Source organism: Parasteatoda tepidariorum, chromosome 4, assembly GCF_982258835.1.
Source record: "Parasteatoda tepidariorum strain Cologne lab strain chromosome 4, Ptep-v5.0, whole genome shotgun sequence".
In the NCBI taxonomy this organism is placed as follows: Eukaryota; Metazoa; Arthropoda; class Arachnida; order Araneae; family Theridiidae; genus Parasteatoda; species Parasteatoda tepidariorum.
Window position 1 is genome coordinate 43,960,673 of NC_141758.1, and position 18,554 is coordinate 43,979,226.

Sequence of the window (18,554 nt, forward strand, 5' to 3'; positions counted from 1 at the left end):
TCCTTGGTTGCATGGCCATCGTTTAAAAATTTAAAAGCTTGCTAAATCTTTTTTACTTTCTGCATCAATCCTTTCAAAATGACTTGTTTGTGCTTGCTTGGTGTCACACTCTTAACTATTATCAATGCAACATGAACAGCATTTTCATTTTTTAACAAAAAACTTTTAAATTTTTAGGAAGAAATCAATAATGGTTGCGTATCTACCCAAATCAAAGAAGGCTTTGATCGTATTAAGAAACAAACTGTTTCTCCATCTCATGTTCGATCTTGTGCACGATACCCTTTACATTTGAAAAAATCCATAAAGAATGAACAAGGCAAGGTACTGCGTGTCAAAAATATAAATGAAAAACTTGAAATAAGAGCAAAGTCTAAGCTACCCATCGGGATGCCGATCAGACGCCATGGCGAAACGGCCCGTGAAAGACTCTTCCGGAATTTGAAAGGGCTGAAGAAAAATTTACTAATAAAGAAGAATTTTGGAAAATCAGAAGAGGCTAATAATAGCAAACCATTACTTAAAGAAATGAAATTTGTTCAATCTCTGGGTGATATCAAAATAAAGCATGAAGTTGCTCACAGCTTCGCTGATGATGAAAAAACAGAAATTGCAAGAATTTCTGCAGAGAAACTTATAAAGTCAGACAAGAATCCAGATAAATTACCAAACACCCAAAGTAATAAGATCTGCTCTATGCTGCAGGATAGCCCTCACCTGAAGAAACCGAAGTATGTCGTTCGTCCAGCTCCCATAGTAGAAGATAACAACGAAGAAAAAATGAGGAATTCTTATCCTGGTTCTGAGAACTTAGCAGTTGAAAAGGAAGTCATGCTACCAGTTTTTCAGTTCCTGTCTGTAAAAGACTTGTACACCTGTCAATTGGTTTGCAAAACTTGGAATCGCTGGTCTGTTGACCCTAGACTGTGGAGGATGATGGACCTTACACGTAAGAAAATAACAGCTAGCACGCTGATTGGAATAGTGCGACGACAACCCGTTACCCTCAACCTTAGTTGGACTAATTTATCTCGAAGGCAGTTGGCGTGGCTCATCGCCAGACTTCCCCAGATGAAGGAACTAGTCGTGAGCGGTTGTTCCTCTGCTTCTATTTTAGCTCTGTGTACGTGTAACTGCCCTCTTTTGCGTTCCCTTGACCTTAGCTGGGTTGAAGGATTGAATGATTCTGTCATAAGGGATCTCCTAGCTGCCCCACCCGATTCCAGGCCAGGTTTTATTGAGAATAAAACAAGGTTACGTCATTTAACTGAAGTTAAACTTGCGGGAGCCGATATCTCTGATGTATCTGTAAGATTGTTAGCTCACCACTTGCCTCTACTATCAAAACTGGATCTAAGCCATTGTCATAAAGTTACAGACATGGGTATTGCTGTTTTAGGAGCAGCAAAATCAGCACGATTACAATCGTTAGACGTCTCGTCTTGTTCCAACATTACGGACACCAGTCTCGATGCCCTGAAACGCTGTACGCACCTCAATTATCTCGATCTCAGGGACTGTGGCCAAGTTACTGAAGCTGCGTGTTCAAAGTTCGTAGGTCAAAATCGGCTGACACTTATTCAAAAAGAAGCTAAGTTTATAAAAAGGCATATTTAATCTATATTTTCACTGTAGGTATTAGACAATGCAGAGCTCATTAACTAAAATTATTTTAATAGTGTTGACACGAACATCGTTTCAGATTAATTGCTTTGAGACTCTTATTTTAATAAGCTTCTTTTTGTGTGAGATATTATAAATATAAAAAAAATCATAAGAAGCTATCATAATCATCATCTTAAGAAGCACTTGTATATTTTCAATTGTAACCATTGTGTTTTATGTTTAACATTTGAAATACTCATTAAAATGTTTCATATTGTATATTCATGATATTTTAATGTACATACAAATAAGCGGATATATTATTTCTTTTTCTGAAAGAATGTCATTGTGAACCAGAAATGTTTTTGTTCATGTTTCTATGTTTATTTTAAATTGATTTTACATATGTAATGTTCCTGTATTGTGATCAGAAACCCATAAAAAAGTTTTGTCTTATTTTAATTTGTGGTTTCTTTTTGCTTCCATAACCAGAACAATATAGCGATGTCGCTTAGAGCTATAATTCAAGATTACCGTAAATTGGCATATAAAACCACTAAATTTGGTATGGATTGTACGTTAAGGCATGCTAATTACACTCTGTAATTTCTAAATTGGTGAGTATGAGAAACTTATATGAAATGTTATTTTCTATGTTCTAGTCTGAATAGAATAAAAGTCACTAGCACTAATTATTTGGAAGTTAAACTAAACTAAAACTCTGGCGCGACAGCCCATAGAGGGCCAAGGCCTACTGTGCCCATCTCAGTTTTCTTGACCTTGGGCTCTGGGGTACAGAAGCAGATGCTCCGGTTAGGTGGTCAGCCGAACGCAATACCCCCAGTGTTTAGTTCCCAAGCATGCTTGGTATTCATTTATCGACCCACTGAAGGGATGAAAGGCTGAGTCAACCCTGCCCGAGGATCAAACCCAGGACCTGTGGCACGGGAGCGCGAAGCGCTACCACTCAGCCACTGGGCGTCTATTTGGAATTTAAAAAAGTTTACATTTTGTCATATTTATGGAACTGCCATTCTTATGCAAAAAAGCGAGGTATTCTTGTATGCAGATTAAAATGAAATGAATTCCAGTGACTGATAGTTTAAAGGTTGTAAGGTTATCGTGTGTGTAATAAGTACAATATTTTGCTCATATTTATTTTTGATATCGAGGAAAAAAAACTAACTTTTTTCTTACCTCATAAGCTGGTAAAAAACAAATAATTAAGTGTAGCACTATTTTTTATGGCTATAATTTAAGGATGTGTAATTATTTTTTCGTGTTGCTTTATTGCCTCTACGAATTTGATCCCTTATCAGCATTGAAGGATTTCAAGTTTAATTCCCTCCAAGTACAGTCCGCAAAAAAAAAAAGATATCACCCTGAATAACTTTTGTTCTAATGATCGGATTTTCACGATCTAAGTGTCAATCTTAATGGTTCCCGGGGGTGACCTCAAATATGCTAATTAATTAGTGCTAACTATTAATTAAGTTACGAAATCAGACACAAAAACGTACTTTCTCTGAATAAACATGTATTTTTTTTTACATATTTGGAATCCTGACCTTTAAAATAGGGGGGGTAGACAAAATTTCGAAAAAAATGGGTTGTAAATTAGGTCGCAATAGGGATTTATATATCTGGCGATGGTTTAAAAATATGCCAAATTACCTCGCCATAGAAGGGGAAATAATTTATAACAACCATAAAGAAACTGAATGAATGACAAGATGGGAAAAGATAGTGCTTCTCGTTGCTAAGCAACCAAAAGAATTTTTCACGTTGCTTTCTGGGCTTTTTTTTTTTTTTTTTTAAATCTCCTTTAAAAAGGAAATTTAAATAAATTAATAAATTATTTTTGATTCTCCAAGATTATAGAATCTTTGAATTTTTATCTGACATTATTTATTTTTGTAAAGCTGTTTTAATGTAATTTGTATGACAGTTTTGAATTAAAACCAAATTTTCATAACTTATCATAAATTTATGAAGAGTTGTAAGGTTAAATGCTTTTGCCCCGCACTTCGAGTTTCTTAGGAAAGGAAAAAAAAGTGATCAAGCAAAGGTGGACCTGAAAAAAGATAGCTATTCTGATGCATAATCGCAAAATTTTATAGAAATCACGGTATTTATTTTCGATAAAATTGTAAAACTTAATAAATGTTATAAGGCATTTTAGAAGCATTTTGATATATATATATATATATATCATAATAAATAAAAACAAAAAAAACACGAAGAAAATTACGAAAAATAATAAGTTTTATTTATTGCGCATAAGCTGCAAGTAAATAGAACTCATAAAATAAGTAAATAAGTTCAAAATGTAGAAAAAACTTGGGAAAAATTACGGAACAATAAAAAAGGGGGGAAGAAAAATAATAATAAAAAATAAAACAGCAAGAAACCGGAAAAAAAATTCTAAAAATATCCGGAAAATAAAAGATATAATCTTTTTATCAGCTTACACGATTATATCAGCAAAAAAATAGTACTTTCTATTATTGTATCAATATAGCCAAAGTAAAATATATCAATGCAATAGTTTGAGAAGCACTCAAAAAAATTTTACAAAAAAATTACAAACATAATGGAACACAATAAGTAAAAATACCAAGCGAAATCAGAAAATTAAGTATAAAGAAGAAACAGAATAAAACATGAAACGAAATCTATAAAGCGAGCTGCGAATTCAAATGAACTTATTACATGTACGTGAAATTTTTAAAGAATTATTTAAAATATTTTCGAAAAAGATTGCCACATTACAAAATATGAAACCAAAAGCGGAAATTGAGCTAAAAGCTTAAATAGAGGGGTTTTGTATTAAAGTGCGTTCTTACTGCAGTGTTTTGGTTATACCTATTTTATATAATGTGATTATAATGCTTTTTGAATTTATTATTCTGTTTTTATCGGAGAAAATAGTAACTTCGTTAAATCATGAAAATTCTGACCTTCCCATGGAAAGTTGCATAAATGATGACCTACCCAATAGTTGGGAGTGTCCTAAATGTTGTAGAAATGGCAAACCAGATCAGATAAAGGTAATTTTTTAGTATTTACTGTGTTTTTTTTAATGTTTACTAAGATACGGGTGCTAACTTGTTAAACTATGTATCAGTAATATGTTACATGCGTGGCGTGATTGAAAAATTCTTTTGTGATGTGTTTAAGCTTGTTACCAAACTGTTGTCAATGTTAAAATGATATTTTTATGATAGTTGCCAAGAATTTGTTTTTAAAAAAAAATAGAAGATCGTTACCTATAACTATAAAATAAATGCAAAAGATTACTGAAATGTATAAGGTTGCATTTAACCTTAAAAAAACACCAGTGTAGTGTATACCTAAAAGATATATGCCAAGCAGTGGCATAAAAAGAGCGAAACTGAAAAAACTAAACTTATAGCAATTTATAGACACAAAATTATTATTTGATGATACTTTAGAGGCATATAAAAGAGATACATTTTGAAGTTACTTACCTTTAAAATTTCCTTTTCTTCAAAATACATTGATACTAAACTGAAATTTATCTATAGTCATTCTTTTATCAAATGCACAACAATAAAAAATTGAGTCCACAATCATATTAACTCTTATTGCTCACAACATATCTTTTTCTTAACAGACATTCAACTTTCTATTCAAAATAATGCCTACTATAACATTTATTCCGCAGAAACTAAAGTGTCTCGCGAAATTCAAACCTTAAACTGAAATTTAATACTTAGATTTCAGCAGAAAATGTTGCATAGAAAAACAAAAGACCAATAAAACATTCATTGCATCAATGCACTTCTCCTATCTCTGCTAACAAAAATCATCATCGCAACATCAAGTATCCACCTCCAATACAATCTTGCCTAGATCATTCAATTCGTTTGATTCTCTCATACTTCCATTTACATCTCCGTGATACGATTTTAAAAAATGTCAAGCCAAATCTACTACTACTGATTGCTAACTTTATCGCCCTCCCGAATATCGGCAATGTTGCCGATATCACCATGTGACGTATCCTAAAACACAATAACACAGAAATATATACAGTTAGCGTTTACAAAAGAATTAGAAATTCATGGTAGTGCAATTTTAAGGTGTATATACTGCTTAATTTTATATAGGTTTGTGGTATTGGTAAAATTGCTCATGAATTTACTATTAAAAAAAACAAGGAACACTAAGATAAGATATATAGATATGTAGTATTAATAAAATTGTTTATGAATTTACTATTAAAAAACACAAGGAACTCTGTGATAAACCCTAAGATAGATATATAGGTATGTAGTATTAGTAAAATTGTTCATGAATTTACCATTTAAAAACACACAGAACACTTAGATAAACCCATCTACCTCCAAAATAATGCCATTTATTTGAAGGTGGAAAACAATCTTTGCACATCTGAGAGCAGTTAACCTAACAATCAATCTTAACTCCAATCAGTGGCGTACGCAGAATTTTTTCAAGGGGGGTGTTCATAATTTTCTGAAGCTACTAAAAGAAATTCGATTATGTAATAAAGCACTATTAGTTCCCTAATTTAGACAGCTAGACAATTTTGACTTTTTATTTAGACAACATTGTTTAGTTAAATTTTGATTTAATTTTTTAAGTTTAAGAACATAATGTAATATCTTCTTGCATGTAATATCTTCTGAAAAAAGTCCAATGTCATATGGGTGGAAAGTACAGTAGAGAACCATTTATCCGGTATCCAGATAACCGGGAAACCAGAAAACCGGGAAAAATTTTGATCGGTTTTCCCGCCATTTTAAACTAGAACAATTATGAAAAAAAGCGGAAATGAACTCATCCTTGAAGTTGAGTAGAGGAAAATGTAAGGAAGGGGAGAATTTTTTTCCCCCGTTTACCCAGAGAAACGTCATTTCCTCCGTGACCTTGAAGGCAGGGAAGGGAGGAATGTTTTATTTTCTCCTTTAGGCCGTCAATCAAGCTCAAGGGTGTGGCATGCTGATTTTGTTTTTTGTTTAATTTACGAGGGGGGTGGGGAAAATGCATTGCATGCATATCAGTGAACAGAAGATGAAAGAGAAAAATATATTTATCTATTTGACATCGATTAATAAAAATAAAATCTTTTTCTTCTGAATAAATTCAAGTGCGGTATCATTTGCAAGTTTTTATTGACGTAGAATCACATCTGCTGTAATTAAATATCGTGTTTTTATCAACAACAAAAAAAATAAATAAAAGGAGAATTGTTTATTAATTTAAACATAGGATTATTTTCTGAAGCAGATTGCAGCTTTGTTTTTCTGATTCCACTAAGTTTGATTTTTTTTTTTTTTCTTTTCGCGATAAATTTCGCACTCAATAAATTAATTCTTTTTATTCATAAATTTTATCATTAGGTTTATTTTAAAATTCCGTTGATCTTGCCTTGTTCCGGGTTTCAATATTTATGCTGTGCTTTTTTTAACTATCGTTTCGATAATTTTCAAGTGTTTTTATTTAGATTAATAAGCTTTCCTTTTATTTTATCGATTCCCCCGTATAATTAGGTATGAAATATATTGCGTTATTTAACCATTGGTTTTGTTTATATTAGTTAATTTAGGAATTGTAATTATTTTTAAAAAATAAATACGAGAATTTTGTATTTTTTAATCTTGTTCTTCTTGTCTAAACTTACAAATTTTTTTATTCTTTTAAATGTTATTTTTCTACCATTTTTTTCTTCTTTTTAAAGTTAGGAGTACCTTTCTTTTTTCTCTTACTTTATGCATTACACTTTTTCCTTGTAATTCGGGTTCGATAAAACATCGATTAACGACACTTTTTGGTCGATCCAGAAAACCGGGAAATTCAGACATCCGGGATAGCGATGGTCCCAGGCATCCCGGATAATTGGTTCTCTACTGTAACACTTTGAGGGCCACTCTCTCACACTTTGAGGGCCACATTCATCAGATTTTGTTATGCTAGAAACGTTTTCTTCAACAGAAGTATCACATTTCTGTACAGCAGAAAAACTTACATTGAACTCCGTTCCCCCTTTTATATAATTTTTCACCGCATTCCAAAATTCTCGAATTGTCTCAAAGACGACAGAACGTCTAAGATTCCAGAATCATCGCGTAAAGACCTCGCGAATGACAGCCAGTCTCGAAAACTATCGCGACTGGCAGAACAGAAAGAAACCAGTCCATAACAGTGAATTTGGTTTCAAAAGTACAACCCTATTATAGTAAATGTTTTTTTCAGTATTCTGAGAAATGCCGTGAGAAAAAAAGGTAGGCATAAGGCAAATAAAAATATATAGTCTTAAAAAATAATACCCGCATAATTTCTACTAAAATTTTTATTTTTGCCATTTTGTCTGATCTCAAAGGGGGTGTTCAAACCCCTAAACCCCTCCCTTGCGTACGCCACTGACTCCAATGTTATTGTCTAACGATTCCCTTAAGTTTCATAAATTTGACAATAAATGACTGATTTCACTAATCAGTGAGTTTACAAACCAGCAAGCATTGCTCTTATTTTTTGTTTACCTCTTTGTTGTGATGTTTTCCTCTTTATTTTCTTCAAATTTCAAAAGCCACTATCCTGATGTATCTGATTTATTTCCTTTTAATTAATATTTTCTTTTATACTTAAATTAAGCAATTTCTCTGTTCAATTTGAATTTGATTTTTCCCAGGATGAAGACTAATTGACTTTTAGAGTGAAAAACTGGTCAATAGGGTTTGCAAGGTCACCATTATTTTATTGTTTTATTAATATAACAAGTACTAGTTTCTATTATTATCATTTATAAAATTCTCTTTGAATTATTGATTTTGAATAGTTTTCTTGACCCTAGAAGTTGCAACCAAATATTACAATTTCAAATATCCTTTGTCTAATTATAAGGTCGACAACTTTTTCATTAAAAAAATTTTTATTAAATTTTTTATTTGTTTATTATTATTTAGAAATTTTTTTTTCCAATGCAGGTAGGTTCTCTGACATAAATATTTTTCTTCATCCCACCTATAGTAATGAATTTAAAGTTTAGGCCTTCATTCTTCTATGAAGCTGCATCTTCATATTCAATTTTTTAGTTTTCCATTTAAAAGACTTGTTTGAACATATTTAAAAGACTTTGAACAATTAATTGCCCTCACAGTTTTATGGTTTGATATTACTCTCTGTGAGATTTATTAAAACTTCTGATTTTAACCTAATTAAGTATAAATGTTTCTTCTAATTTTTCTTTTATCTACAATTAAAATGTATCTACTGTTAATAATTTAATTATTCACAGTGGCAGTTCCTAATGACTTATTTTGTAAAATGTACTAAAATGTAAATATTTTATTATATAGCCGAGACAAATGAAAGGAAAGAATACCAAAGGTGGTGATATATCTAGATTGTCCATCTCAAGTAATGAGAATGGTATTATGGACTGCTCTGCTATCAGTGATGCTCAAGAAGTTATGGACTTGCATCATATGAAAATTGAAGTTAATCAAAGTCATTTACATTCTGACATGACTGATGCAGTTAATAAAAGGATATTCGATGGTGAACCTTTAGATTTGGTGCCTCAAAAGAAAAAAGTATGTATTGTATCATTTTTTGGCAGTTATATTTTTATTTTCTGTGTAGAAAATTTTTATAAAATGTGACTATTTATAATTATTTTTCAATTTTTGATTTAAGCTTCATTCATTTTTTTCGTAAGCATCATTCATTTTTTTTAACCCCTTAACGATCGGTTAATTTTTAAGAAAACGGTCATAAAAGTGCCTCTTTTTTTATACAGGTGTTTGATTAGTGCTGACATCTAGTTTAAAATAAACTAACTATCTACAGTCACCTTAAAAATATCTTGGTACTGCCATCTGCTGTGTAAAATGAGAAATAAAATGTTCTATGGGCAATAGAAATGAATTAGTTTCATTCTTATTGGCGCATTACTCCAGCCCGGGAATATCACGGGAGCGAGAAATAGAGGGCGAAACCTCACTCCATTTTCATTGGAGTGAGAAGGAAAGGGTTAAAGTTAACACCCCCCATATAAATTGAAGTTTACAATAAAAGCAAGGTTTGTGGTAGTCTTTATTTGAAATTCATTTTGAATTTTTTCATGGCATATTATTTTATTAAAGTTCCACTATGATATAAATTTAAATCAAGAGTATTTTTTTGCATATTTTTTATTCTTTATGCAGCCCATTCATCATTTGTATTCCTTTTCTTCCATAAATTTTATCTACTACTAAACAATGATAATAATGTAAATGATGCTGAAGTATGCCATTCATTATCATATTACAGGCAAGCAAAGGGGGGAATCTATTTTTTAGATGAATTACTAAATAACATTTGGATGTTAAGTGTTTATTTGCATATTAAATAGAGTTGTAAAATATTTTATTAAATGTTTAAAATAGGTAGCTATTTTTTTTAATTATGTTTGCATATTTATGGAACAAAAGTGATCCGGAGTGATTGTATCCCGGAATTCCAGGATTTTTGTATCATCCTTCTGAATCTAAAAATTGCGAGCAGAGCAAATGATTTTTCTGGGAATATCGCTGAATGCTGCGTTTCTTAAGATCATTAGTTCTTGAGCTTTCGCTAATTAGAAACATAATCCATTTATATTTTCATGAAATTCCTCATTCTAAAATTTAAATTTCGAATTTTTTGCTAAATCCTGTTAACGAGATGTTTACATACATACAATATTGGCGGTTTCACAGATTTTTGATTATTTGGAACTGCTCCGGAATCCGCTATTATCACGTTTCGTATTCACTTGATTTTGAATATCAAACATTGATCTCTGTGTTTACCTAATTAAAAAGTTATTCATTGCTAATCATATTCACATGATTTAGAAAACGTTTTTTTAAAATACAGTATTGTGATTCACAAGAGTTTAAAATCCAATGTCACAATTCAAATTCACACATTTTTAAAATCCAATAATTTGATTTGTATTCCTGCATTTGTAATATCAAACATCGATTTTTGTATCTATGCAGGATTTAAAAGCTCTGCATTGTGATTCATATTCATGCAATCTAAAAATCATGCATCGCGATTCGTATTAAAAAGTTTTTAAAACCCAATATCGGGATTCATATTCATGCAATTTTAAAATCCAATATCAGATTTCAATATTCATGAGATTTTAAAATCCTGTATCGTGACTCATTTTGTCTTGATTTAAAAATCCAATGTTGAGATTCATTTTCATGCAATTTTAAAATGCAATATTGCAATCAAAGTTTTTCTTGAATTAGTGTTGGTTGGTAATTTAATTAGTAAATTTTATTTAAAATTATCTTATGCGTAGCATGTATGGTATATAAATTGATATTTTGCATAGAAAATTTTCAGGGTTTTTCACTTAGTGTATTAATTACCCTTGAGTAATTGTTTATTGAAAGCTTTAATTAATAGTTTAACGAAGGTTTGAATTGTTTAGTTACTTTTAATTTAGTATTTAAAATATTTGACATTTTGTTTTAAATAAATTAAAAGGAAGTATTTTTTTTCCTGTCCTGTTTTTTTTTTTATCTTTCAATTGCATTGCGTGAGTGTTACATAAATATGATATTAGGATAATGTGTTTCATTATGTAACATTGTATTTTAAATTTTAATTTATTTAATTGAGTGCATGTTTCATGCTATATAGGGAGCTAAGAGAATTAAGAAACATGTAAGTTATCTTAAACAATATGTCAAGACGCATCAAAAAGACAAAAAAAAAAAAAAAAAAAAAAATTGGAACTTTTTGTATATTTTTGTTTAAATAAATATATTATAAGATACAGAAAAGGCACAGTTTTTGATAAATATATAAAAATAATAAATAAATAAATACCTACTACCTAATAATAAGTACCCTGAATAAATTATGATCTAATGATTGGGTTTTCACATACTAGGACTCAAAGGTTCAAGGGAGTGATCTCAAATATGATAATTAGTGAGTGTGTACTATATTTTTTTTAATTTACAAAACAAGATACAAAAATTTACTTTTTTGAATAAACATATTTTTTGCTATGGATTTTGATTTTTGATCCTAAAATATAGGTGTAGCTGCATTCTGAGAAATATAGTTTCAATAGCTTGGTCAAAAGAGAGTTCAAAATTTTGAACCCTTTAAAGTTAATTTTACTTTTTGTGTATTTCGTCATATCTCAAGAACTTTTAAAGCAAATTGGAAAAATTTCTGCACTCGATTCTGAACTTCGTTTATTCAACGATAATTTAATCTAAAAAATAAACATTTATTGTTTTTTATTATTTTATTTAATGCAAGTTAAAAAAGTCAAATTGTAAGGTATACGAATTTTGCATCTTTTTAAAGAATAGTTTTATGTGGTTAAAATTGAATCATATATTTAAAATACTATCTTCGGAAATATTCTAGCTATTTTGTTCAAATTTTGTATTTTACAACATAAAACTACATTATTAAAAATAATGTTAAAATTTGTACATTTCGCTTAAAAAGTTCTCAAAATATGAAGAAATACGCAGCTCTTCTGACGAAACTGTTGGAACCATATTTCCCAGATTGCCGATACCCCATATATTTTGAGGGTCAGAAATCCGAATCTGTTGGAAAAAAAGAGATATGTTTATTCAGAGAAAGTATGTTTTTATGTCTGGTTTCATTACCGAAAATATTGTCTGCATTATAACTATTAGCATATTTGAGATCACCAACTCGAACCATTAAGATTAAGTCCTACTACGTAAAACTGGAATATTTGTTCAAAAGTTATTCAGAGTGTTCCATTTCTCTACTTATTTGTGCACTGTACGCTAATAACAAAATAACTTGGTTTTCTGTAAACTTAAAAGCTTATGTTTAATTTTCTTTTCTACATAATTAAAATTTTTTTAAAAATCAAACTTATGATCTTAACCTTTTTAATTTTAAAGCTTTTATCGGTGTTGCCTATGTAGTTTAATGTACATAGATTTTCTCTCTTCAGCTTTTCTATACAAATGATATGTGTGTATTTGTGTGAAACCTAATCCTAAAAAATTAATAAATCTGAAGTGAGGAAAAAACTATCTTTATTTGTCTGTAATGTGATGTAAACTATTTTGTTTACAGTTGAATTAACTATGTACCTAGAACTTTATACCATCAATGTAATTATTAAAAATTTTAAGAAAGTTGTCACAATGTTCTGTGAAAGTGTTTCATGTTCTTATTTTAACAGGTAAAAGTTGAACTGTTACCTCCAATTAAGCAAGAAGTGATTGATGAATCAAATTATGATTCAGAAGATAATAAAAACAATTTTCCTTACACTCATGGGAATGTGCAACCTATCAGTAGAAAGTATTCCTTATTATCTGATAAAGAGGTATGAATCGAATCTTTTTTTATTACTAATCACAATTGTATTTTATTTGTGTTTGCTGTTATTTCGTTATCGTTCTTTAATAATTTTGACAACTAAATTCGTATTCTTGCAATCATCAGTTTTTTATTAAAATAAATGAAGATTCAAAAAATCATTCTATGTAGCGAGTTAAAATAACTTATCTTCTGCAGTACATTTTTCTTCAGAAATTGATAAACAATTCTTTATTTGTTAAGTTTTTTTCTTCAATTTGTAAAGAGACCTTTTATCCTCTCGAAATTTTTTTTAATTAGGGAATATGTTGAAAGCAATTGATGGTTTAACTAATTTTCATTATCAACATCTTAAAACAATCTTCATTTGTATAGAAAATTAGTTCTGAAAATTAAAAATGAAAAACGTTTTTAATGCTGGGATATTTTTTGAATTTCTCTAAAATTGAATACACATACCGAGATATTGTCTCTAACCCAACCAGATTGCAACACTACATTGACCTTACTTCACAATAATTGGTTTGAAGTTAGTCTTTCTTTTATGATTCAATAATGTCTCTGGCTTCATACTAAAACAATTAATAATAAAATTCTTAGCTTAAATACTAAGTTATTTATCTGTCTGCGTGTGTGTTCTAAGTAATTTTTTAAAAAAAACTTTTATTTCTTTTAGTCAATAAAAGATAGACAAGCTTAATACTACTATTATAGAGTTAATTAACTCTTATATTATCATTTACATAAAATGTTTCTAATGAAATATCAATAAAAAAATTTTATTTGCGTTTTAATATTAAAACTTCATTACAATTTAATATTAGCTCTACATATATATTTGCTGATTGTTTTTTAATTTTTTTATTTCATCATTAATTGAATAGGCTTGAAATCATTATGCCAAAAATTAAATACAATCATACTTGATATGAATAATTGGTTTAAAGTTAGTAATTTTTTATTCACGTATCTATGATATTTCTATGACTTCATGCAAAAATGACCAACGGGAAAATTTTATGTTAAAAATTAAATTAATTCTTGCGTATTAGGTCTTCATGACTATTGGTTTAATAAAAGTGATTTGCTGTCTTGTTCGTCTAATGTTTAGTTTTGGTTGTACTAAATAAATTAAGAATATTTTTAGCCCAAAATATTTATTTTGATATTTTGTCTTCTTGAATTAAATTAAAGATTCATCGTTTCTCCCAAGTCTTTGGAATAAAATAAGTAGTTTAAATCTACATTTCAGTATCCTACGTATTTATTCAAAATTTTGACTTGTTTCTTCCTATTTTATTATTATTGCTAAAAACTTAATCTTTTTGGAATTTTATTTTCATTTTGGCACTTGTCTTTTAATTTGTATGATTTGCAAAAAAAAATTCTGATTTAATATTTTGTTATTATTTTTTTTTATTTAGAATTTGAGAGAAATTAATGAGAAATTCTGAAGTTGATAGCTAAAGATTTAGTTCAGTTTTTCTTTTCAGAAAAATACAAAACGTACTAAAGACTGGTGGGATTCACTTAAAGTTATTTTCTGTTGAAATTAACTGGTATAGTATGTTTTCCGATATGAGAAGACAATTTGGCAGTTTCATATGTTAATGCTGCTGAAAATTATTGTGATACTTGGATATTTGTGATATAATATATATTATCCTAGATTTGTTCCTGTTCTTCAGAGTTTTGTAAATATTATAGTTAAACAGAGTGAGCATTTTAGTAAATCATGTTGATGCTCACTATTATTCTTTTTTTTCTCTCCCTTTTGTGTATTTATATGTTTTAATTTGTTTATCCGTTAAATTGTTGGCATAATCTTAATAAAAACATTGTTTTTATTTATTTTACTTTTCTGGTATAAGCTACTATTTGCTCTGTAATTATAATCAAAAGGCATATTTTCTGTAAATTGTTAGTTTTGCGTTCTTGTAATTTAGAATAGTTTCCTACCTCACCTTTCGTGGAAATTTCATTATGTAAATTTCAAACCATCCAATATATACATTCTAAATCTTACTACCGTTTCATCACGTCAGAGTTTTTTTTTTCTTTGTTAATGTTATACATGCTAGTATTAAGTTATTCCCTATTTTCCACTACCATGGCTGATACAAAATAGGGACAATATTCTAGCTTTATTTCCATGTTGTACTGAAATTGTATTGTTTGAAACTTTCAAACTTATTGCATTTCAGAAATATCTAGCCTCAAACTTCATTTGTATTTTATTATTAAGTATTCTATTTTCCTCCTTATCTGAAAGTTTATTCATTTATGTCATTCATCAACTTTATTATAGTTGATGTGGTTATAGCTTTATACTTCCAAGAATTCATTGAATTTTATTCATGAAAAATTTTTTGGAAAATTTCAATTATTTCTAGTTGCAATAAATAACATATCGGGTATAATAAAGCACCTTTTCAAAATTTAAAATATTGCATTTCAGAAATATCTGACCTTAAACTTTATTTTAGATTTTATTATTAAATATTCTATTTTCGTAATCTAAAAATTTATTCATTTTTGTCATTAAATGTGTAATTAAAATTTTGCTTTCAGATGAAAACCTTTTAAATAAAGGGACAAACATTTATGCTTTATATTATACAAGTATTTCTAGTCTCCCCCCCCCCCCCACCATATGCATTAAGTGTAGTAAAATTTGATAAACTGATGAGTTCTTTGCACGAGTTTAAGAGTGTTGAATTTCCATGTTCTAAACGCTGTTATAATTTGTTCTAAATGTGTAAAATTTCAGTCTCATTAATCTCTTGTAAATAAATGCCTTACCATTTTTATCTTCAATCATTACAAATGTATAAAATAGCATATTTTAAAACTTTTATGATTTCTTTTTGGCAACATTTGTATTTTCCATTCATAATCTTGTCTTTTCTTTTTATTATTATTATTTTAATATGTTGATGTTTATTTTGCATTTATTTTGTCGAAATATTGTTACTAATTGTGATTTACTTTTCAATGAATCATGATCATTGAATCTTCCTTTTTTTTTCTTTTTGTTTAACTCACTCATTGTTCATTTTGCACTTGTTTTCTTTTGTTGCTGCTTATTGGAATTTTTAATTGAATAATAAAAGCATAATAAATTTGGTTGTTTTCATTTAGCATTTGTCTTATGTTTTCTGCTTTGATAGTGCATGTTGGGAAATAGTATCCTCCTTGGTTGCATGGCCATCGTTTAAAAATTTAAAAGCTTGCTAAATCTTTTTTACTTTCTGCATCAATCCTTTCAAAATGACTTGTTTGTGCTTGCTTGGTGTCACACTCTTAACTATTATCAATGCAACATGAACAGCATTTTCATTTTTTAACAAAAAACTTTTAAATTTTTAGGAAGAAATCAATAATGGTTGCGTATCTACCCAAATCAAAGAAGGCTTTGATCGTATTAAGAAACAAACTGTTTCTCCATCTCATGTTCGATCTTGTGCACGATACCCTTTACATTTGAAAAAATCCATAAAGAATGAACAAGGCAAGGTACTGCGTGTCAAAAATATAAATGAAAAACTTGAAATAAGAGCAAAGTCTAAGCTACCCATCGGGATGCCGATCAGACGCCATGGCGAAACGGCCCGTGAAAGACTCTTCCGGAATTTGAAAGGGCTGAAGAAAAATTTACTAATAAAGAAGAATTTTGGAAAATCAGAAGAGGCTAATAATAGCAAACCATTACTTAAAGAAATGAAATTTGTTCAATCTCTGGGTGATATCAAAATAAAGCATGAAGTTGCTCACAGCTTCGCTGATGATGAAAAAACAGAAATTGCAAGAATTTCTGCAGAGAAACTTATAAAGTCAGACAAGAATCCAGATAAATTACCAAACACCCAAAGTAATAAGATCTGCTCTATGCTGCAGGATAGCCCTCACCTGAAGAAACCGAAGTATGTCGTTCGTCCAGCTCCCATAGTAGAAGATAACAACGAAGAAAAAATGAGGAATTCTTATCCTGGTTCTGAGAACTTAGCAGTTGAAAAGGAAGTCATGCTACCAGTTTTTCAGTTCCTGTCTGTAAAAGACTTGTACACCTGTCAATTGGTTTGCAAAACTTGGAATCGCTGGTCTGTTGACCCTAGACTGTGGAGGATGATGGACCTTACACGTAAGAAAATAACAGCTAGCACGCTGATTGGAATAGTGCGACGACAACCCGTTACCCTCAACCTTAGTTGGACTAATTTATCTCGAAGGCAGTTGGCGTGGCTCATCGCCAGACTTCCCCAGATGAAGGAACTAGTCGTGAGCGGTTGTTCCTCTGCTTCTATTTTAGCTCTGTGTACGTGTAACTGCCCTCTTTTGCGTTCCCTTGACCTTAGCTGGGTTGAAGGATTGAATGATTCTGTCATAAGGGATCTCCTAGCTGCCCCACCCGATTCCAGGCCAGGTTTTATTGAGAATAAAACAAGGTTACGTCATTTAACTGAAGTTAAACTTGCGGGAGCCGATATCTCTGATGTATCTGTAAGATTGTTAGCTCACCACTTGCCTCTACTATCAAAACTGGATCTAAGCCATTGTCATAAAGTTACAGACATGGGTATTGCTGTTTTAGGAGCAGCAAAATCAGCACGATTACAATCGTTAGACGTCTCGTCTTGTTCCAACATTACGGACACCAGTCTCGATGCCCTGAAACGCTGTACGCACCTCAATTATCTCGATCTCAGGGACTGTGGCCAAGTTACTGAAGCTGCGTGTTCAAAGTTCGTAGGTCAAAATCGGCTGACACTTATTCAAAAAGAAGCTAAGTTTATAAAAAGGCATATTTAATCTATATTTTCACTGTAGGTATTAGACAATGCAGAGCTCATTAACTAAAATTATTTTAATAGTGTTGACACGAACATCGTTTCAGATTAATTGCTTTGAGACTCTTATTTTAATAAGCTTCTTTTTGTGTGAGATATTATAAATATAAAAAAAATCATAAGAAGCTATCATAATCATCATCTTAAGAAGCACTTGTATATTTTCAATTGTAACCATTGTGTTTTATGTTTAACATTTGAAATACTCATTAAAATGTTTCATATTGTATATTCATGATATTTTAATGTACATACAAATAAGCGGATATATTATTTCTTTTTCTGAAAGAATGTCATTGTGAACCAGAAATGTTTTTGTTCATGTTTCTATGTTTATTTTAAATTGATTTTACATATGTAATGTTCCTGTATTGTGATCAGAAACCCATAAAAAAGTTTTGTCTTATTTTAATTTGTGGTTTCTTTTTGCTTCCATAACCAGAACAATATAGCGATGTCGCTTAGAGCTATAATTCAAGATTACCGTAAATTGGCATATAAAACCACTAAATTTGGTATGGATTGTACGTTAAGGCATGCTAATTACACTCTGTAATTTCTAAATTGGTGAGTATGAGAAACTTATATGAAATGTTATTTTCTATGTTCTAGTCTGAATAGAATAAAAGTCACTAGCACTAATTATTTGGAAGTTAAACTAAACTAAAACTCTGGCGCGACAGCCCATAGAGGGCCAAGGCCTACTGTGCCCATCTCAGTTTTCTTGACCTTGGGCTCTGG

At 30.1% G+C, this 18,554-nt stretch overlaps 2 protein-coding genes across 4 annotated transcripts in view; both read left to right on the top strand.

Moving 5' to 3' along the window:
- The window catches only part of LOC107451805 (lysine-specific demethylase 2B), a 43,307-nt gene extending 41,240 nt beyond the window's left edge, over positions 1-2,067 (top strand). For all 3 annotated transcript variants that reach the window (XM_087161016.1, XM_087161015.1, XM_021147955.3), the window contains exon 17: positions 178-2,067. In XM_087161016.1, coding sequence (XP_087017142.1) covers positions 178-1,617 — 1,440 coding nt within the window. In that variant the 3' untranslated portion in view covers positions 1,618-2,067. The remainder of the gene's footprint in view (positions 1-177) is intronic.
- A 2,314-nt stretch (positions 2,068-4,381) lies between these two features.
- On the top strand, positions 4,382-18,225 carry LOC147810932 (uncharacterized). Its single transcript, XM_087161017.1, has 4 exons — positions 4,382-4,655; positions 8,949-9,185; positions 12,827-12,973; positions 16,336-18,225. The coding sequence occupies exons 1-4, from the start codon at positions 4,494-4,496 to the stop codon at positions 17,773-17,775; spliced, it is 1,986 nt and encodes a 661-aa protein (XP_087017143.1). The 5' UTR covers positions 4,382-4,493; the 3' UTR covers positions 17,776-18,225.
- The last annotated feature ends 329 nt before the right edge of the window (positions 18,226-18,554 follow it).

Bases quoted from the DNA above. Each gene is read 5' to 3' on its own strand.
- LOC147810932 (XM_087161017.1), top strand. From the start codon at position 4,494: ATGCTTTTTGAATTTATTATTCTGTTTTTATCGGAGAAAATAGTAACT. The intron at 9,186-12,826 runs GTATGTATTGTA...TTATTTTAACAG, and splicing joins TGGTGCCTCAAAAGAAAAAA to GTAAAAGTTGAACTGTTACC. The intron at 12,974-16,335 runs GTATGAATCGAA...TTAAATTTTTAG, and splicing joins CCTTATTATCTGATAAAGAG to GAAGAAATCAATAATGGTTG.